Genomic DNA, 23,209 nt, shown 5'->3' with positions numbered 1-23,209 from the left:
AGAGTCCGACCCTTGTTACTTCTACTATTTTTTTCTTTAAATTTTTTTTGCTTTTTACTAGGAAGTAATAATTATTTAATTATTTTCAGAAAAAAAGGGGCATGTACACAATAATTTTATTTATAAATAGTCGACGGGTCGGTTTGATTCTTTTTTCTTTTGATTCGTATCATCCAAAACACGCGTTCCTTTATTATGTCTTCAATTGTTATATAAAAAAATCAATAAATGTTGACTATTTACAAATTGAATCATTTTTTATATTTTATGAATTATTTTTGCCCTTTTATTCTGAAAATAATTAAATAATTATTATTTTATAATAAAAAGCAAAAAACATACCCCATACACGCATGCATGCATGCACGCATGTCGCATACACGTACGTACACACGCATGCATGGATGCATGCATACACGCATACACGCACGCATATACACGCATACACGCAGTGAGTATAGGGGACGGCAATCGCTGCTCGTCAAGCGATCGAGCTCGAGCCTCGAGCCTTGCTATGTTTTTTTCTACTCCACTTACACACAGAGAGACCGTCTATCCGTGTGACGACGCGCCAAGCGAGAGAGAGCTTGTCATCTTCCCTTCTTCTCACTCACTCATGCGGCGATTCATATTTATAGTACTTATAGGATTCATACTTATAGTACTTTTACAACAAAGATATGTAAATTGATGCTGTAAACTGTTTGCAGCTATAATGTGTAAATGATTGAGCATTTGCACACACAGTATTACATGTTATTTGTGCAAACGCTCGTCACGAGTTTACGTACATATTTCAGTTTGCATAAATATGACAGGTTTTGCTATCTGGGATATTATAAAAGTGGCCTGGTTAATTTTAATTAAGTGCCAGAGGTGTCAATCGTGGGCTGGCTAGATTTAATTAGTTTCAGAGGCGTTAATCGTGGGCTGGCTAATTTTAATTCTGTTAAAATGTCAGAAGCGTCTATTCTGACGGTACTGACAAAATAAAATGCCAGAAGCATCAGTTCTGACGGTACTGACAAAATAGAATGTCACAAGCGTCAGTTCTAACGGTACTGACAAAATAAAATGCCAGAAGCGTCAGTTCTGACGGTACTGACAAAATAAAATGCCAGAAGCGTCTATTCTGATGGTACTGACAAAATAAAATACCAGAAGCGTCAGTTCTGACGGTACTGACAAAATAAAATGCCAGAAGCGTCTATTCTGATGGTACTGACAAAAAATGCCAGAAGCGTCAGTTCTGACGGTACTGACAAAATAAAATGTCACAAGCGTCAGTTCTGACGGTACTGACAAAAAAAATGTCACAAGCGTCTATTCTGATGATACTGACAAAATAAAATGCCAGAAGCGTTAGTTCTGACGGTACTGACAAAATAAAATACCAGAAGCGTCTATTCTGATGGTACTGACAAAATAAAATGCCAGAAGCGTCTATTCTAATGGTACTGACAAAATAAAATGTCAAAAGCGTCAATTCTGGCGGTACTGACATTCTATTTTCTCAATATTCAAAACATATGGTTTTATAACATTTCTTGAAAAAAAATTTACTGTAAATATATTTGTGGCGGTCAGCTGTCCGCCACGAGCGCGCGACGGTACGCATGCAACGCGGGCAGTACGACGAGAGGCGCGCGGCGCGGGCGGCAGCGCGGGCTCGCGCGGCGAGAGGGTTCGGCTCGCGCCCGCTACGCGGAGCATCGCCGGTATCCTCTCGCGTAAAGAAGATTCGACATCGACCCCTATATCTAGGGCAGCTCAGCGGGGCTTCTCCAGCATTCAAGCTCACCAGTCAGGGCGTGCTCACTACCAGGGCCCCTGACATAACTCTTTTGATACGGAGTGTGCTCCTCATCCGGGGCCTTCGTTTATACCTGCTTCGCAGGGCATTAACTTTCTGCGGTAAGAATCGACAGACACCCTGCCGCGGAAAGGCGAGTCCAATCTCGGTCCTGATTCCTGCACCCGAGGCCAAGACGGAGGGTCCGTTCCCGATCTCCAAGGTGAAGACTTTCCTGCCGTGGAAGCTATACCTTATCGACCTGCCGACCCGAGTACTACGCATCCGGCTCCTACCTAATCCGAGCACTCCTAGGATATCTGTGGCGACGCAGACTGGCCATGTCTTCAAGACTCCTCCTCGAATTCGACCGTTTGTGGACGACTAATTAACAACACTTATACTCTACACATTAATCCTACACAATTACATACGTCCACATATTCGTACACGATAAAGGATAATAATTCGATTCATTACATTGTAAGATAGAGCATGAATAAATAGAGCGAGATTATACCTAACTAAAAGATATCGTTATTGTGGGAACTTCGACGCACCTTCGCCTGATATTTTACCCCCACAATATTTGTCATTTTGTATTATAAATATATAAACAGTACATATATATATATATAATATATATTGTCACGTCTTTTTCACTCCCGGCCGTACCCGGGGCGTGCGACGGATCAAAAGGGGGAAGGAGAGAAGGGTGGTGGGCCTCTCCGACGATTCCTCGCACAGTCCGGCAACTCGACACGAAAATTCTTAATGTTGGGCGCCAGACGCGTAGACACGCGTCCACTAAGTACGCTAAACCCGAAAGAAACGCAAAACGCAAGGAAGTGTGCGAGAGATCGGCCAGCTCGACCTAACGGTTATGGGCGGGGTTGATGAAGGACAGCGCGGTATTCGGCGGGGTGACGCCTAAATCACTAACTCAGGCAATTAACAAATGAATAACAACGTTTATTCGGAGGAATTTCTCCGGTGAGAGAGTCACTGCCAATTCGGCTTTCCTTGTTACCATAATCAAATAAGCAATTGATCACGCGGATGTCAGAAATGAAACAAACAATAATCGTCACGCGGAGGTAAGAAATGAACGGAATATTACGTTAATTTACAGTAGACGCGCGGAATGCGCCGTTATCAAATCAGAGGATAATAGTTGAAAATTAAACTTACAACTAACATAGAATATCGGCAAAACGACACAGCCGAATACGCAATAATTGAAGTAAACGCGAAATAATATCAATAGAAAGTACGGTTGAGCGCGAAAGATCGCGAAATCAGGGTGTGTCACGCTCGGAGCGCGTGAACGCCACGTCCAAAGCTACGCAGGGATTCTGTCGCCAAATTCTTAATCCAGCGCAAGTAATAATCGCAGCGCAAACATCGTCCAAACGCAACACGCTATTGCCAGCGATATTTTAACGCGAAGAATGATGGGCAGAGGCCCCCGACATAACGCAAAATACTATAACTAACGCGAAAATACGAAGGTACCGCGAGTAACAATGAAATACAGTAATAAACGCGAATGCTATTCTAACGCGAATCGTATCCTAACGCAAGTACTATCTGAACGCAATTATTCTCACGCGAGAATCAACCGAACGCAAGAAATCCAACGCGAGTCATACTCTAACGCAATTATCCCAACGCAAGGAGCAACCGAACGCGAGTAATAGTCCACCCCAATTAATAACGCGAGTAATGCCGCGTGCGGAATCTAAGTCCCGACCGTACGAATTACGACGCACAATGAAACACGCGGTCGCGAACGCGAAGGTCGCGAGACATGGCGAATTCGCGATCTCGACATCCGTTTTGGACACGTCTACCGCGATCTCCAGGGGTTTGCAAGTTTGGTCGCGATCCCATGGCCACGAAACCAGTCCGGCGCCCCTCGCTTTCGCTATCGATCGCCATATCAACGCCTTATCGGCAAATACGCTAATTACCGAAGTTATTCTTGAGCGAAAGCGCGGCCCGGAGGGCGGTGTCGTGGCTTTACATACGGAATATTACGCGAGGCAACCTCACCAGTGATCTGCCTCCTCCCGAGGGTATGTTGCCGCCAAAGGTCGGGCCGATCGTCGTCGTCAGAACAAGGGCTCGAAAGGCCGGGCGTACTGTGCCACGTTAAACGACTTATCTCGCTGGAGGACGATCCGAGAGTGCTCCCGAAAATTCGCTCGATGGCGGAATCGATAGCGCCCCCACTCCGGGCGTACGCGGCCCTGCGACGCTATAGCGCGGACCAATTAGGGGTGAGCTCGCAGGCTCACGACGTATCCTTGTGCAGGGCCGTCAATCACGGCTCCCGCAGGACGCTTAATAGTTCCTCGCTCGCGCGGTGATTTCGCCGGGATTTTTCCCGGCAGTGGACGGGACGCTAATGTCTCCGTGCTCCCTCCGTTTCGGTCCGGGAATGGTGGCCACCCATCCCGGAGTCCGGTCTGCAGATGAGGAAGACAGGTGAAGTTCATTCTGCCCCGGCGTCCCGGGGCCCCGCTTCTACGGGTCCGTCCGCCGCTGTGTCACGCGCCGCGCGCGTGTCCTCCTGCGCTCCCTTGTACTCGTCGGCCCGCGAGTCTCGCCGCGGTCCGCCCTCGTCGATCGATCTATCGTTTCGATCCTCTCGGTCGACTCCGTATTTCGCGATCCGCTGCATGTCCTCAGGAACTCCGGTCTCAGCTCGGTGAGGCGCCACGCAATAGTACAAAGAAAATAAAAAGGATCAGAACATGCAAACGCGCTTAATTATGCCCCTGGAGATCTCGCATCGACTCTTGGGACCGTCTTCGGGCGCGAAGCAAATAATTATTTACCGAAAACCCGCGCCTAGTGACGGCGGCGGGGCGCTGCCACAATGCAGCGAAACTGCAACGTCACAATATATATAATAAAAGTTTGTGTATTTTACATTATTCACTTTCGGTGAAATAAAAATACTAATAACACCCAGAACCTATGTTCATAATCCATAATGCGCATATACATGCAATGTATATATACTCTTATACATATAATTGCGTAGGCGCTATAATTGCGTATATGTATATATGTGTATGTGTATACATCATAATACGCATTATATATATGCCTTACACTTCCGACATTGCATATATATATATATATATATATATATATATATATATATATATATATATCCAGTACATGATATACATACGTGTATATATACTAGAAAAATATCCAATGCAATATTACGGAATAATAGAAACGGGCCTCGGTTGTACGCGGTGCTCTCAGCGCACACGTGCACGGCACGCACTTGTGTGCGGCACGAGAGTCATCTGTCACACACATGCTACCGAGGCCGTCGACACATTGCATGTGTGCAACGTATCATGTATTTCCAACACATGTTCTGAGATAGCCCGGTAATGTAGAAAACACAGATTAGAAGTGTCAATAATTATTATCGACGTCTTTAGTTCCGCTTAGATGATGGCGCTATCCCGTCGGAGTTCGGCCGTCACTCCAGCATCCCCTTAAAAATTTGACAAAATCCCAAGTCGTGTAAAATGTGTCTTTCGCGTTTATGTTTTGTTATTTATGTAACAAAAATTTTTTGTCAGTATATTCCATATATTTACTCGTGCATGACAAATGTTGAGGTTTTATTCAATTTTTTTTTGCAAAATTTTTCCACAATGGCAAAGTGCTGCCTCTTATCGCAATTACTCTTCAAATCCCTTATGTCACATAATTTTCTGGAAATATGCCACATTCATAACATAAAGCCAAATCGAACTGAGAAACAACTGCAGCAACTCATTCTGTTTGGTACTGCTTTGTAAATATAGTTAGTAATCATTAGTTGATAAGTTTGTCTTGTACATTTATTATCTCGCGAAACGTCGGCGGATCGCGATCGATAGCTTCGATTGATATGCCTACGCGTGACTCACCAATCGGTGCTGCCATCGCTCATCCGCCGACGGTAGCGATAACGAGGAACCGATTACTCGCTCGCGACCACGCTTGCAGGATCGCTCCGGAAATCAGTCCTGATAGACGAGTCCTCGGGATCACAAGTCCGAGACTCACTTTTTTGACCAAGTTAGAAACGACGAGTCCTCGGAGCCACAAGTCCGAAACTCATCTTTTGAGAACATAATTGAGACGGCACTCGCACGCTACGACCCGGTGCTAGCACGAAAGGCCTGCCTGCTTGCTGTATGGTTTTGCCTGCCTGTTTGAGTCTGCTTGCTTGTCTGCCTGCATTATTGCTTTACTGCCTATTGACTGCCTGTTTGCTGGCCAATATCGCGGACGCAGGAGATTACCAGGCCTGGCCGAGCGGAATACGTGCCGGGCGGTGAGTCGCCTTTTAATTTGTTCGCTTCACTTTTCGCTTTTTCGCGCCTCTAAAGGTAAGGGAGAACTCCGATACCCTTCCTCTGGTCCTTCGAGTCATTTCATAGTTTTCTCGCAAACGAGGGGACATATGACAACCCCTTCTACATTCTTTTTTGTAAACTTATATTATCTTTGTTATCAAAGATATTAGCTAATCGGGAATGACTTGTTCAATTTAATTAACAACATTATAGTAACACCTCTCTTCCTTTTTTTATGTTTCTTATTAATTCTATCTGATAGAAAATTACATTTGCTACAAAATAATCACTTGAGATCAGTAACTAATCATACTGTATATATAATCAAGGTATTACTGTAACTATTATTGTTACAGTATATTAATTGTAAATTTTTCCATTTCCTAATATGCATGAATTAAGTTTAAAAACAATTTGATCTTGTGTAAAACATATAGCAAAATAATTAATCAAATTATTTCATAATTTTTGTATGCAAACTATTACTTTAATCGAATGAGCTTTTAATGAGGAATACTGTATGTAGCCTAGTGGTTTAATCCACTTGAAAATACATATAGATCGGAAAGGTATACAGATGTTTCACTCAAACATATATCGTGCTTTCTACTTCTGCCCTCAAGATGTCTTGAGATTTTGGCTCGACAAAGGGGTGGACGGCTTTCGGGTGGACGCGATACGAGTTTTGTGCGAGGACGTCAGATTATTGGACGAACCACTTACAGGTAATCCAAATCCTAAAGACCCCGGCTACACGTATAAAATATACACCCAGCATCAGCTGCGCACCTACGAAATGGTCAAAGGATGGCGAGAAGTGATAGATGAATATTCGGAAAAAGTTATGATGATGAAGGCTTATGCAAACATGACGATGACGATGAAGTATTATGTGTACGGCGCACACTTTCTCTTTAATTTTGGTTTTATTACCGATACGAATCAAGATTCCAAAGCAACTGATTTTAAGAGATTGATCGATAGATGGATGGTAAACATGCCTGTTTTGAGAGGAACTGCTAACTGGGTGGTAAGTCGAGAGAAACGTGTCTTTCGAATCTAGAAAGAATCAATCTCCAAATCGCTTGTGATTAAAGGCTCGATATATACGAGGTGTGATCAAAAAGTTCGTGGAAAAAAATTTTTTTGCCGGCGTGGCAACACTGTAGGCTTCTATGGTGGTTTGGCGTCTAAGGGGAAGCCTTTTACGAGTCATCAGTGCAAATTTAGTCACAATCGAGTGCATACGTATTTTTCTGTGCCAGTATTTGTGAACGCAGTTTTTTTGTGCGGTCGAAGGTGTGTTTCGTCTCCTCGACGCGAAATTAAAGCGAAATAAACGAAAGCGACTCATCTTTCGGTCGGCCGTCGTCTCCTGGAGGGATTCGTCCGTCGTTAGGCAGGCGCAAGCAGCAAGCAGGCACAGAGTAAGCAGGCGCAAGCAACAGCAGGCAGGCAAGCAAAGCAAGCAGGCAGAAGCAAACAGAGTAAGCAGGCAGGAGCGGCAAAACAGCAAGGCAGACGAGATCGCACTCTCGGAGAAGCAAGCCCTGTTCAGCCTTCCGTAGGTTCAAAATGTGCACGGGAGGATGTGCACGCCGAGACCGTTTAGCGATGAGTGCCTTTCGACGGCGTGACGATGAGTGAGCTCGTGGTCCTGTAATGTGCCGCGAGCGAGCAATTTGTTCTTCCTCTTATGACGGGTGCCCTCGAAGGGTGTGCGAGGGCAGCACCGATTGGTGAGTCGCGAAAATATCGATACCGATCCGAGTGATCTGCCGACGTTTCGCGCGAGTCACCGAAAATATGGTAATGTACCGATAATACTAATACTAACGAAAGTAACTAATATTAACACTAATACTAATAATGACGAAACTATTATTTACAAAGGCGAGCGCCAAACAGTCCATTAAAAAAAATTATCTGCTAGTTTTCCGTAGCATAGAGTGAGATGTCGTACAAAATCTATAAGAGTTCCGGTTTATGTAAAATATTTTTCGAATAGTTCTGAAAATACTGAAGTATTTTCTATAAAGTTCCAGACAGTAGCAATGTTGTATGATTTTTAAATAAATTAATACCGCCCGAACGCCGCGTACTTAGAGAGAATAGAGTGATATGCTGAGTGGAATCTCGGAGTTCCGGTTTATGTAAAATATTTTTTGAATAGTTTTAAACATATTTATGCATTATACTTTCATTTTATCCGACGTTGTTGGCAAATAACCATCGTGACGTTTCGACAATTGGTTTTGGTCCTTTAATCGTCAAGACGTTAATAATTTTCGATACTTCCCAGTCAGAAACGTTTGGTTGATACGACGTCGAATCAACGTCGAAAACCAAATGTCGAAATTCTGGTCTATTCGACGTCGAAAGCGTATAAAATATCAACGACTATTCAACTATCATTTTGACATCGTTTCAACGTCGAAGTAAGGTCAAAATTTGATTGAAATAATATACTTTATTTTATACTTTTTTAAGGTAAAAAATACTAAAAAATGAGGAGTGCAAACAATCTTGTTTTTCATCATTTCAGTTTATTAAGCAGTAAAAACTTAATTATTTATATTATTAGTTATATTATTACCATTGAACACACATTTGTGTTTCACATTGTGTTTTATTGCACTGAACTATTATACTGTTTGTAGATAAAAAAATAAAAAAAATAAATCTCTCATATAGGGGAGACCGGGGCGAAGTCGGGCTCGGAACGGAGTCGTTTTTTTGCAATTATCTCGAAATCTGTATGTTGTGTAAACTATGGTGCCCACGTGACCAACGGAGTTTAGTGTTGTGATTGTTATCGAAGCAAACGTGTTTTCGCAGGTCAAAAGTGAAATTTCTTCCGCGTCGAAAGTTTGTAATACCTTTAGTATTATTGTCTCTCCAAATCTCAAAGTAAGTGATTCTAAAGAGTAATGCATGCTGAACACGAATCCAGTGTAGTTTTTTTATTTTCATTGATTTCTATTATTTTATAAGCGACCAAACCTAAAACTTGTGTTCGGGGCGAAGTCGTGACCAAGCCACCGGGGCGGACTCGTCCCGGTGGTTTCACTCTATTTTCCGTTGCAATTGCGTCATTGTATTTCTCAACTGCAGGAAAATGATACGCACGTACCATCGCAAAACGGCTGCCGTCGACAAGGAGCAGGTTGTGGAACCCTGGTGGGACCATGACGATATATGACATCCCTGGATTCGTGACTAAGGCACTGCCACTTGCCGTAACGCATCAAAATATTGTGTCCGGCTTTGAATGCACTGGAATTTCTCCATTCAACCCGGACATTTTCCAGGAATACGAATTTTTGCCGAGTAGCGTTACGGATAGGGAGAACCCTTCTACTTCCGCTGGTCCCAAAGAAGCCAATCTTAACGCAGCCGATCCGGGTACATTAGTCGAACCTTTTTTTTTTGTTAACGGGGGGAAATTCACACGGATACCCCCGCCCCCGGGGTGGGGCAGGCGGTTATGTTGGACTCTAACCAACTAAACCCCCCCCCCGGGTGTCCCTCGCGGTGCTATGTGGGGAGGCCCCGGGAAACGCAATGATCACATCCATGAACCTCCCCACGCCGTGCCCTAGCCGGGCAAGACCTAAACTTGTGGCGGATGAGAGACACCACCCTCATCCGCCACCCCCCTCCTCCAGGGTTGCTTTCGCACGGGCGCACGGCTATCCCCGACCGTGCGCCCGCCCCCGGGCGAGGGGGGAGGGAGTGCCGTCACCGAAGTGATGGATCCCTCCCCCCCTCGCGCTCCCGCTAGAAGAGCAGGCGGGGGCCCAGACGGGGCCATCGGCGGAGACCACGTGAGGACTCTGCCCGAACCCCCCCCAGCCCGCAACTTCCGCCGACCTGCTCGGCACAAAAAAGTCAGCGGCAGAGGGGCGGGCCCCTAAGGGCTCGCCCCCGCCGCTGCCCATTCGCCCAGTTTGATAACGCATCCTCCCCCCCTATGTGGAGTGGGAGAGGAGCCCGCGCGGGGGTCGGGAGGATGACATCCCCGTCGGGGGGTGACACCCCCGCCCCCGCGCCGTTGTTTTATCGCGCCCCATTTTAAGTGGGGTTGCAGCCGGGGTTGCATCGTTAAGGAGGCCCACGCCGCCGCCGTCTCATCGGCGGCGGCCTTTGCAGTAGTCCCAGTGCCCCGTTGCCTTCCTCCTGGCGGTTATCCGCAGGGGGGGGAGAACTTCCCCCCTCCTAATTCTTTCGTCCGCCTCCTTCCGTGACATTACGTCGCCACAGAAGGAGACGAACGCCCTCCATTTCTCTTCGCCCCTCGGCCCGACCGCCACAGCGATGATGGCCGAGGGGGAGAGATCGTGCCCAACACTAACCCGGAGGACACGGCGCTGTTCTTTCCACGCGGGGCAGAACTCTAACGTGTGTTGCGCCGTGTCTGCCTCCTCCGGGCAGTGATGGCACCCCGTGGTGCGCTCCTTCCCGATGCGGCACAGGTACTCACCAAAGCAACCATGCCCGGTGAGCACCTGCACATCAGTCGAACCTGACGCAGCCGATCCGGATACATCAGCCGAATCTGACGCAGCTGATCCGGATACATCAGCCGAACCTGACGCAGCCGAACAGAATAAAAATGAATTCGATTTCACGGATTCTTCCATGTCCCGTCGTGATGATACACGGAACTTGAGCGCGACGCTTGAAAGTATTCGAGCGTTTTCTAAAGCCGCTCCGAGGCAGACAACTCGTAAAAGACGAAAACGAAGAACGACCGCCGCCCTTACTGACTCGCCTTAAATGAAGGAATTGGCGACTGAGCAGGCAGAGTTGAAGCGGAAGAAAGATGAGAAATCTGCTACAAGGAAGAGAACGACAAAATCGACCATTACTACTACGCCGAGAAAGAGAGGCCGGCCCAAAAAAAATGCCATGCAATCAGAACCGCAGCCTTCGACGAGCAGTGGGCGAAAAACAAAGTCAAGAAAATTAAATAATATGTGCTGCGTATGCTCGGACATGATAGAAAACAGAGCCGACGAAAAACAGTGCATTTCGTGCAGGCGTAAGGCACACAACGAGTGCGTGCGCTTGTCAGACTCTGTCTTTAAATGTTTTAACTGTTTCAATGATACTGATAGCGAAAAAGAAAATTGATTTTCTTGATGAAATTATTATTTTTTTACTAAAAAACATTGAATAAAGTGTATTCTATTATTTTTTATGATCAAAATTATGTATCTTTATTTAAAATCCAGTCCGAGAATGAAAACAGAAAACCGCCCCGGAGGTGTAACGACTCCGCCCCGGGAATTTTGACTGTTCGATTTTTGCACCTTTGTCGTTTTTACTCCATACCGGTTGAACAAAGCGACGTAGATCAAAAATGCCTGTATAAATTTTGTAGCTAAAGGTTCACTCTTTACAATGGTATATTATATTTTACTAAATGATTTATTTTGTTGTTAAAAATCGGCACCGAAAAAAAGGCCGACTTCGCCCCGGTCTCCACTACACACACACACACACACACACACACACACACACACACACACACACACACACACACACACACACACACACACACACACACCACACACACACACACACACACACACACACCACACACACACACACACACACACACACACACACCACACACACACACACACACACACACACATATATATACATATATATATATATATATATAATAACAAAATAAAATTCCAATTGCACACACATTTCGGGCTTGACTCCTGAATTCATTCGCAAGAAAACATACGCAAATTCCGTTCTTACGAAAAATCTACAAGTTAATTGGTTAAAAAACCATAAAGCCAATCAACAACTCTTGCAACAGAGCAGAATTTGCGCATCTTTCTCTTGCGAATGAATTCAGCCCAATATTTGTAAATAAGTAACAAATAAAAGTCTCTTATATGTACTATATGCAAAGTGATTCAGGACCTCTGTAACAAACTCTGAGGAACGATAGGTCTCGTAGAAGGATCATCTTTTGTCAAGCAACCCATGTTCTCTGATGCGTCGTTCAGGAGCTACGCGACCCGCGCAGGACAGGTCTTAGGTGACATTTATTACAATTAGTTCCTAAACGACGCATCAGAAAACATGGGTTGCTTGACAAAAGATGATCCTTTCTACGAGACCTATCGTTCCTCAGAGTTTGTTGCAGAAATCCTGAATCACCCTGTATAGTGACAAAATAAAATTCCAGTGCGTGCATTTTTAAAAATTTTAATTAATGAATAATTTTGCTTCTAAAAAAAACAAGTAAAACTTGCAGAATAATAATAATCCCGAATCAGTATAGTCTTCTTATTTTTTTGTCCCTTTTCCCATGTTTGTTTATACAGGTTTAATCTTTACAAAATTAAATAAAATATATAAATAGTATGATAACAGTAATACACTGCCTAATACAAGTTTGTTTATCGAATAATTTTCTTGGAAATATCATGTGGTATCAAGTATCTTATATGTGTGTATACTGTGACGTTGCGGCCCGCCGCATCGTGGCAGCGCCCCGCCGCCGTCACAAGGCGCGTAATTTCACGCTCAGGGACAGACCAGGGAGGCCACGGCGAGATCTCCAGGGGCCCGAAGTCGATCGCGTTTCCGCAATTTGATTATTTTTCTTTATTTTTATGAATTTGTAATACGCGCGGCGCCTCACCCACACTACGGTGAATCTCCGAAGGAGTACCAGTAAAGAGAGGTCCGGGAGGACCAAGGACCGAGGAGGGGTGGCGAACGCGGAAGCAACAGGGATCACGGGTCGGCGAGGGCAACGCGGCAGGCGTGCGGCACGCCTGAGACAGCGACGGACGAGGCCGCAGATAGGCGGGGCCTCAGGCGCCCGGGTAAACCCGGCCTCAGCAATCCACCTCGGCTTTTGACTAGTCAATCCTAGGAATAACTAATACGGCTGGGTAAAAGTTAGAAACTAAGAAAAATCACTTCGGACTTTGACTATTCAATCCTAGGTGTGGCTTAATTCGGGGCTGTGTGACTGTTTTTACTCTTGTACATAGTTTTTTTCTCCTTAAGTTTAAAAATGTAGCTTTGGTAAAATATTGGTAAATGGTCTACAAGGGCCCCAACGAGAAATCAATTAAAAAGAGGTAAATTCTATGTATTTTTGCCCCCCGAATCCAAAACTGTTGATAAAATTTGGGGTTGCTTGTATTTTTTAAGATATCGTTAAGAAAATGAAAAAAAAAAACACTAAACTTGGATATTGGGTTTTTTATTTATCACATACGGATTAATTATTACTCATTGTCGGTTGTGATTCTTTTCCGGCGGAAAATTTTCCGGATGGCTTCGAAAAACGCAAACTATTCTGTCGCTAAACTGTATCGCCGTTTAAAAAAAAAAATTCTGCCATGTATCCGATGAGATGTTTTCTCGCGTTCCGTACGTGGAATGTTGATAGGTTAGATGACGCGCGCTTTTAAACACTTAAATACTTTTAAAGCGCGTCACTAACCTACATAGTTAGTGACGCGGACATATAATTTCTGTTTAATTACCGCCACATTTTCGCAAAAACTCTATTAATTCATTTTGCCTTTCACACCTGGATAGAAACTGAAATAATTTCATTGTTCTATTAATTGTTATAAACACAGGACTACTGACGATAGACTTTCATTGCTCGATTGTCGGTCGAAACACTGTGACGTTATAATTTTTGTGAGAACACGATATTTATGTTTACTGTGCAAGGTGAAGCAAGGTCTACCCCACAAAGTCATTAACTTTTGAAAATAATGATTTTATGTCAATATTTACCACAATATCTTAGTAAATACAAGCGACCCCCAAATTTTATCAACAGTTTTGGATTCGGGGGGCAAAAATACATAGAATTTACCTCTTTTTAATTGATTTCTCGTTGGGGCCCTAATTGTAGACATTTACCAATATTTTACCAAAGCTACATTTTTAAACTTAAGGAGAAAAAAACTATGTACAAGAGTAAAAACAGTAAATAAAAAGCTACATTATGTTAACAATAAGAACTTAATTTAGTAAAAAAAATCTTGATTTTATTTGTTAACAGTCACACAGTCCGAATTAAGCCACACCTAGGATTGACTGGTCAAAGTCCGAAGTAATTTTTCTTAGTTTCTAACTTTGACCAGCCGTATTAGTTATTCCTAGGATTGACTAGTCAAAAGCCGAAACGCAAAACTTATTTCGGGCTTTGACCAAGACGCTTGGTCGTTCCCCAGGATTGACTAGTCAATCCTAGGAATGCCCGCGTTTCGGGGTTTGACTATAACACATATACGTACATCTAATCCTAAAAAATAATAGGATACATTTTAATAATTGTTTTTTAAGAAAAAAATATAAAAATTTATTTAAAATTTTTATGCGAAACATTATTAAAAAATAATTGTTTTACCTATTCCATAAAACAATTTAGGCACGTGAATACAGATCCTGACAAGCGCACGCATGTGTTGTGTGTCCTACGCTCGCACGCAATGCACTGTTTCCCATATGCTCTGTTTATTGTCAACTTCTCTGAGCACACGCAGCACGTATTATCCAAGTCTTCGTCAGCTCACGGCGATTTCAGGTTAGGTTTCCCTCGAGCGTGATTCTGTCTTCCCTTGCACGTGCGTCAGTTTGTATAGGAGGGAAATGGTACGCACGTATCGTCGCAAAACGACCGCTGCTGCTTCCTTGATTTCGATTTACGCCCACTGCTCGGTTTTCTATCTCATCATTGTTCTTCTTCAACCAGTCGGTCAACGTGGTTTTTCCGGACATCGAATTGTTTTGCGGCTGCGTAAGCGCTCATTTTATCTTTTCTCACCGCAAGAACTGCCTTCTTGAGTTGCTCCTTGTCGACGGGAATCGTTTTGCGACGATACGTGCGTACCATTTCCCTCCTATACAAACTGACGCACGTGCAAGGGAAGACAGAATCACGCTCGAGGGAAACCTAACCTGAAATCGCCGTGAGCTGGGCTGCGTTCGGAAACGTCACCCGAGTGCACACGAGTATACTCTCTTCTCTTTCTATCTCAGCGAGTTAGAAGGAGAAGGGAGTATACCCGTGTGTACCCGGGTGACGTTTCCGAACGCAGCCCGGCACTTTTTAAATGTGCAATTACTTGTAGCGTAAAAATAAAGTATTTTTTATTATATATGTATTAAATTTTTAGAAAATTTTACCTTTTCGTGTTTTTTATTATTTGAAACTTTTTAAAATTGTTTTTATTTATTATTATTTCGAACTTTTGTTGGAATTACCGTCGAGAATGCTACGGGATGTGGCGAGATGGACAGGGAATGATCTCTTTTACTTTTTATACACTCTAGATAAACTCTTTATTGTACAGGGTGGGGAAAAATTATTGGTCAAGCTTTTGCCAGTCGATTCTACTCGTCGAGATCGCCAACATTGCATCATAAACATGGTGCCGCAAAATAACTTTGAAGGTCATTTTCAATGTCAAATTTTTTTATTGGCTTATTCGATTCTACTCGTCGAGCTGAACAAAAGTCTCAAAGGGACCATATGCCGGAAATCAATATTTCATAGATAAATCTTCGTTTGAAGTTTTTAGAAGCCAAAATATTTCGTAAATTAATTGTCATGGGTGTAAAATCTGCTTAATCTACTCTTAACGCTACCCAGGAACAACGAAGTGGGCGTGGTAGATTTTTGTTCCCTTCGGGGTATCTTGGTAACCCATTTCAACGGCTGTTGGTTCCTTAAAGCAACGGGGGCCGTCCACTGAAAGGAACAGCCGGGACATCAGACGGATACCTTGAGCACCTATCGTGCTCCGCGCTTTTTTACAACGAGTTTTTGGAACTCGATGGATCGGTCGTAATCCTGCACCACACTTATGGCCCGCCCGTTCACCTGACCTGAACCCTCTAGACTTTTATTTCTGGGGAGCTCTGAAAGCCATTGTTTATGGGTCAGGCCGGGTTTTAAGGACGGCTCAGGATTTACGAGATCGCATTAAAGAGGCGGTTGCTACTTTAGCACGAAATCGAGCTGTGCTCCGTAGAGTGCGAGATAATTTGGTGGAGAGACTCCAAGCTTGCATTGATAACGGTGGTGGTCGCATTGAAGCTGGCAGACAAGCACAACTGCTCAGAGCTATTGGGGCCGATGGGTCAGTTCTGTTTGTTCGTAGGCAGCGTCGACGACGATAAAGTGAGAGGCGAGGGGAACTCACTATAATCAAGTCACCCCGAAGTGAGAGGCGAGGAGAACTCACTATAATCAAGTCACCCCGGAGTGAGAGGCGAGGGGAACTCACTATAATCAAGTCACCCCGAGGTGAGAGGCAAGGGGAACTCACTATAATCAAGTCACCCCGAAGTGAGAGGCGAGGGGAACTCACTATAATCAAGTCACCCGAGGTGAGAGGCGAGGGGAACTCACTATAATCAAGTCACCCAAAGTGAGAGGCAAGGGGAACTCACTATAATCAAGTCACCCCGAGGTGAGAGGCGAGGGGAACTCACTATAATCAAGTCACCCCGAGGTAAGAGGCAAAGGGAACTCACAATAATCAAGTCACCCCGAAAGGAACAAAAATCTACCACGCCCACTTCGTTGTTCCTGGGTAGCGTTAAGAGTAGATTAAGCAGATTTTACACCCATGACAATTTTACGAAATATTTTGGCTTCTAAAAACTTCAAACAAAGATTTATCTATGAAATATTGATTTCCGGCATATGGTCCCTTTGAGACTTTTGTTCAGCTCGACGAGTAGAATCGAATAAGCCAATAAAAAAATTTGGACATTGAAAATGACCTTCAAAGTTAATTTTGCGGCACCATGTTTATGATGCAATGTTGGCGATCTCGACGAGTAGAATCGACTGGCAAAAGCTTGACCAATAATTTTTCCCCACCCTGTATATATATATGTAATATCACACTTAGTAAATCAGACGTCTGAACACGTCGATGGCTGAGGATCGAGTGACGCCTCGCACGGCGAGCGCGCCAGCGTTGCTGCGCCGTGTAGTGCCCTCTCGCAGGCGCGAGTACTCTACTCGCACAAAGCATCTTTCCAACACTCCCTCCCTTTGTGCGGGTAGTGGGCTCGGGTCCTCTAAGTCTCTTTCTCATCTGAAAAATGGCAAAAGTATTAGTTCCGAGTAAGATTTCGTTTTCAATTGCTCTTAAACTCTAAATTCGCTATATTATCTCTAAGATATGCGAATGCTTCCAAGGTAACGGTTTAGTCATGATATCAGCTAAGTTTTCTCTAGTGTTTATCCATCTAACTTCTACTTTCCCTTGGTCTACACATTGTTTAACAAAATCTCCATGTGTATCTGCCATGTGCTTTCGGTTCCCAGTATCTTCTCTTTCTTTTAAATCTTTCTTTATCTCCTCTAGTTTATCATCAAACATCTTAAGTTTGTGACTTCCATCTTTCTTAATGCAGTTTCCTGCTGCTCTATTATTACACCATATTGTTGACGGAAAGAATGTTTCTCCAACAACATGTCTGAGTGACTTGTCCAGTGAAATCACTTCTTGACATGCCTCACTCATTGCTAAGTATTCCGCTTGACATGTAGAGAGTGTGACGTAAGTTTGTTTATGGCTCCTCCATGCTATCACATCTCCAAATAGCTTGATAATATATCCTCCAGTAGATGTAGAATCAGTGCAATCCCTGAAACTTGCATCTGTCAATGCTTCTAGTCCGTTTGTTCTTCCTCTAAATATCAGTCTTCTATTTACCGTTCCTTTCAGATATCTAAGTACTCTTTTCACATCTCGCCAATCTTCTTCTGTAGGCTCTAATTGTTTTCTTGCCAAATAGTTTACTGCAAAAGCTATATCAGGTCTTGTAGCGTTTGCTAGATACATCAAACTTCCAATAGCTTCTCTATAAGGCACTCTTTTGATTTCTTCTTTTTGGATCACATCTTCAATGTTCGATTCTTCTAATCTGCTCTTTTTACTTTTATTGTCTACTTTTCTAGTGGACCATAGGAGTACTTTGCGGTTTGCATTCCTCCATATGGAACTTTTTCAGCACGCTTTCTGTATATCGAGCTTGATGGATATTCATATATTTGTCTTCTTTATTTCTCTCTATTGTGATTCCTAAAAAGCTCTTTGGTTCTCCAAGATCCTTAGTCTCGAAAGTTCATCTAATTTGCCTTTGATTTCCTCTAATTTTTCTAAGTCATTACTTGCGACCAGCATGTCATCCACGTAGAGCAGTACTACTACCATTTTTCCTTCTTTTCTCCACGTGAACAGGCATGGCTCATGTAGGTCATTCTCTAATCCAAGTTTCTTAGCCTCTTCTGTAAATCTCTTGTTCCATCTTTTTGGACTTATCTTCAATCCATACAAGGCTCTATTTAATTTACACACCTTGGTTTTCTTGGTGTTTTCATCCACTTCCATTCCCTCTGGAATCTCCATATATATTTCTTCTTCTATAACTCCATTTAAAAACGCAGTCTTAACATCTAGCTGGCAAGCGTATAAGTTATACTTATTTATTATTGCCAATATAGATCTAACCAGTGACAGTCTTGAACGGGTGTATATGTCTCTTTTAGATCATACACGTTTCTATCTTTACAACCTCTAATCACAAGTCTTGCCTTGAATCTGGTAGATCCATTTGCCTCTAATTTTCTTTTAAATACCCATTTTGAATCTATTATGTTGGGTCGTTTTCCATCTAATTTCTCTAATGGTCTATCGACAAGTTCCCACACTTGATTAGCATACATAGATTCAAGTTCCTCTTTGACTGCAATTTTCCAATTCTCTCTTTCGTTACTTGACATAGCTTCTTCATAAGTGACGGGCTCTCTATTCAACGATGCCACAAGACATTGATGTAATACATCTTCATACTCTATTGTCTGGCACTTATTTGTTTCTACGAAACTATAATTAGCGAAACTAATATCCTCTATCAGTTTTTGCATTTGATTGTCTCTAGTATTCTCTGATAATTCACATTTCCTCTTAGCTTTACTTCTAGTCATTGGAGCGTTACTCCCTCTTTGTACACTCTTTCGTTTTTGTTCATCTAACTGCATTGGTTGTTTTCTTGGTCTACCTTTTTTTCTTTTCTCTGGTATTTCTTGTTTTAACTCTTCTTTCTCTTCATCTTCTACAAATTCTTTCATCCAATTCTTGTTCATTTCTTTTTCATTTTCGGTTGACCGTTATTATATACATCTTTATATGTCATCTTTTCAGTGAATCGGATATGTCGAGACTCTAGAAACTTTCTCGTACTTGGATGCCATAGTATATATCCGGTATTGGTGTATCCAACTAATATTCCTCTAATTGCTCTTTTATCAAATTTTGATGTGGGCTTCGGTACTTTTGCATATCCAATGCATCCGAATCTCTTAAGCTGTTCTAAGTGACAGGTTGTTTCTGGTGAAAACTTCTTCAATGGAATTTCGTACTCTATGGTTTTGTGTGGAGATCTGTTGTACGCATGCACGGCAGCGTCAACTGCTAACTCCCACATACTTTTCGGTAATCCTGAGTCGAACATAAGGGTTCTTATTTTCTCTTGTAATGTTCGATTGAACCTCTCGGCTACTCCGGTTCCCGAAACAACAGTAGATGCATGACGAAGGAATTCATGAAGTTTTAAAGCGTAACCATTCAGCCATCAAGGAATAACAGGAATGACTTCAAATATCAGGTAAGGTTAATGTCAATTTCTTAACACATTGCTTGTTTGTAGAAATATTCGATGTATTGAAAACGAAAATCGACGATGTCCCATTTTGTAAAACAAATTCATTTAACCTCGAAAATTCAATGTTTATATGAGGACTTAAATAACATTTTAAGCTGTCGACATTGCAAATAATTTCCACGTTAGATGATTTATCCTTTCAATCTTATTTTCCATCGTCATATTTCTTTAAAAAGAATTTAGAGTTAAAATTTTAATTCTGGATCGTTCCTCCGTGAGAATTAATCGGAGAAATTAATGTAGACCATTATTTTAAGTCTTTAAGAAGTTAAATTACGTTCTGAATAATTTAATTTTAATATCTCAAATACATTGATTTGCGTTGCATTCGGATGAGTCATAATGCGTATATTCAGATACGATTCGTTCGACAAAGAAGCATTCAAGGTGAGGCTAGGAAGTATTAATGATGCCAATTGGATCAGATCGTCTCCCAATCGAGGACAACTAGAAAACGAATCAAATGTCTGCGTTCCGAAAGAAATCGAGAAGAAGCGCAACCTTTTTTTCGCCCGTAAGTGAACACATTTTGGTATCCAATAGAAATGCGTATTTTCTAGGGACTTCAACTAACGAGATTTTCATCCCTAGGAAGCGAGTCCTCCTATTGGACATTAGACGTCGTGCGCGGTATGAGTTTTGCATAATGCATCCTTGCTAGCTGATTCGCGCCAGGTGGCGCGCGAGCGAAACCGTGAGAGCCTCCTATTGGTCGGCGATGCTTGAGATAACATGGCGGCGATCGGCGCGCGATTCGTTCCTAAACGCGGTCAGTAGGTTACGCAACTTGGCGACGTGCGCGTCGTCGTCGTCGTCGTTATTCAGCGGCAGCGCGGCGTCGGGTCGATTTGACGGCGACGGAGGAGGTGCGGTCGGCCGTCGATGCGGCAACGAGTTTCGAGCGCGCAAAATGGCGCCCACGCGTGTAATCCTGATGTCGTGCGGCAGTTATAACCCGCCGACAAATATGCACCTGCGGATGTTCGGTACGTACATATCGATTTGCCATCGTCCTCACCCCCCGTTCCTATAAGAACGGTAAATACTGTCGCGTCACGTTGCGTTATCACGCATGATGTCACGTCCGCTGCCATGCGTGCAGCTTGTTTATCATGTTTGCACGATAAGAAAGCTTTTTTTTACCTTCCTTTTGTATATTTTGTATTTTTTCTCAATTCTTCGTTCCTTCCCGTTTAACGTTTAATTATAGATCGTCCAATCATAATCGTTTGAATGTAATTCAATGAATTTTTAATTTTAATTAGTAATTATAGATTTTTATGAATAATTCTGCCTTTCAGAAATTGCACGAGACCATCTGCACCGAATGGGAACGCACGTTGTCGTCGGCGGAGTGATCTCCCCGGTGCACGACGCGTACGCCAAGAAAGAGCTGGCCAGCGCTACCCACAGATGCGCGATGCTGCGACTGGCGTTGCAGAATAGCGACTGGATTCGGCTGAGCACATGGGAGACGACGCAGAATTGTTGGACAAAGACCCGCATGTGCTTGCAGCAGCATCAAAATCTGCTCAACTCCATGCTATCCAATTCCAATGACATCAAGCACCACCTGCAGATAGAGGACACCGACTGGATTCCGGAGAATGTGAAAAACAGCTCGGACAATACGCCGATACAGATCAAATTGCTGTGCGGCGCGGACCTTCTGGAGAGCTTCGGCATTTGTGGACTTTGGCTGGAAGAGGACGTGAGTTGCATATGTAGAGTACATCGCAGACGATCACTTTAGATAGAAATACGTGGGAACTTTGTTCCCTTCTAATAAAATTCTGAATGACTCTTGCATTTTCTGTTCATGCTTGCAGCTTTGAAATAAACTCTCGTATTTTGTAATTATCAAACATAGAACTGTAAAATGACGAAATAAAAGACAGTTGATTTTACTTACACTTTACAGATTGACGCGATTGTCGGCGAGCATGGTCTTGTGGTCATCACCAGAGAGGGTTCTAATCCCAACAAGTTCATCTATGATTCGGACATCCTCTCCAAGCATATGGTAAGTACAATAAAATGTTGAGAATTCTCAACTCCCTTTTCTTATTGAGTTATATTTATGTTGTTGTTTCAGTTGTTTTATGTATCTTAAATAGACGCAGGAATCCGAGAATATTAATTGAAATAAACTGTATCAATGTAGATAAATAACTATATAAATTTAATTAAATTTTATTTGCAAATTTAATTTCACTTCAATTTCACAGACAATCTGTGATTCTTGGAGTCGTCAAAAATATTAACAATACTAATTTTTATAAGCAGCCTCGAATTGCTGAAAAATTCGGTTTTCTTTTTTTTTATTTTCCAGAACAATATTTGCATCGTGACTGAATGGATCCCGAACGAAGTTAGCTCAACGAGAATTAGACGAGCTTTGAAGCGCGGCGAAAGCGTTAGGTATCTGCTGCAGGACTCTGTTATCGATTACATCTACAAACACGAGATCTACGACGTGAGATTGCCAGACACGACAATGTGAGTTTCGAATCTTATGTTTAGACGCATTCTTTTATAATGGCGATAGTCGAGCTTTTTTCTGTTTAGTCTATTAGCTCATTAATCCTCTATCGTTTAATTTAATGGATTTGAATGCGCTTGAAACGTAAAATTAAATGATACAAGTAAGAGATCTGGATTATACCGAAGGTACAAAAAAAGTTTAGAGATGATTTTTTTATACACTTGACATGCGAAATAAAAAGATAAGATAAAGACGATATACGATTTGAAAGTTGTAGTTGAACAGTAGAGGATTAAAATGACGAGAGCAATTAAGATGTGTCTGGAGCCATATAGATTTAAGCTTAAGATTTGTAAATTTTGCGCGAGAAATTGCGGCGATCGCTGCTAGATCAGGCAAATAAGAAATCCTCCTCTTGCGTCGCTTTCCGATTACCTCACGTTTAAAAGGCTCGCTTTTCTTGTGCACAGTCATGTGGCAGATATGACGGAAAAGCGGCGCAAAAGGGGAAATTGATAAACAATAGGGAAGCAGAAAATAAACGACACGGGAGCTCGATCGTAATGAGAAAAGATAGAGTTACCGCGCAAATTAAATTGTAATAAAATTGATCGTTGCTTGATTATTCGAGTAACACAATGCGAGTACTCGTCCGCGATTACTAATATATTGGATTATGACGTGCCAAAAAATTATTCTTTTACAAACTTTTATTTACTATAGGTTTTATATACTAAACAAATCTAAAGGAAAGCTAGTTAGTAGAAATGCTATAAAAGAAATGATGATTTCATTTTC

At 42.7% G+C, this 23,209-nt stretch overlaps 1 protein-coding gene across 1 annotated transcript; it reads left to right on the top strand.

The window, feature by feature from the left end:
- The first annotated feature begins 20,629 nt into the window (after positions 1–20,629).
- LOC139781172 (nicotinamide/nicotinic acid mononucleotide adenylyltransferase 1-like) lies at positions 20,630–22,511 on the top strand. The gene is made up of 4 exons (XM_071720010.1): positions 20,630–20,912; positions 21,228–21,637; positions 21,848–21,949; positions 22,259–22,511. Exons 1-4 carry the CDS (start codon positions 20,645–20,647, stop codon positions 22,427–22,429), a joined length of 951 nt encoding a protein of 316 aa, XP_071576111.1. The 5' UTR covers positions 20,630–20,644; the 3' UTR covers positions 22,430–22,511.
- Positions 22,512–23,209: the final 698 nt, after the last annotated feature.

Source organism: Temnothorax nylanderi, unplaced genomic scaffold (assembly GCF_030848795.1).
Source record: "Temnothorax nylanderi isolate EJ_2023f unplaced genomic scaffold, tnyl_v1.0 TNYL_tig0320_pilon, whole genome shotgun sequence".
Classification (NCBI taxonomy): domain Eukaryota; kingdom Metazoa; phylum Arthropoda; class Insecta; order Hymenoptera; family Formicidae; genus Temnothorax; species Temnothorax nylanderi.
The sequence above is the reverse complement of the archived record's forward strand: the minus strand, read 5'-3'. Positions and strand labels throughout refer to the sequence as shown.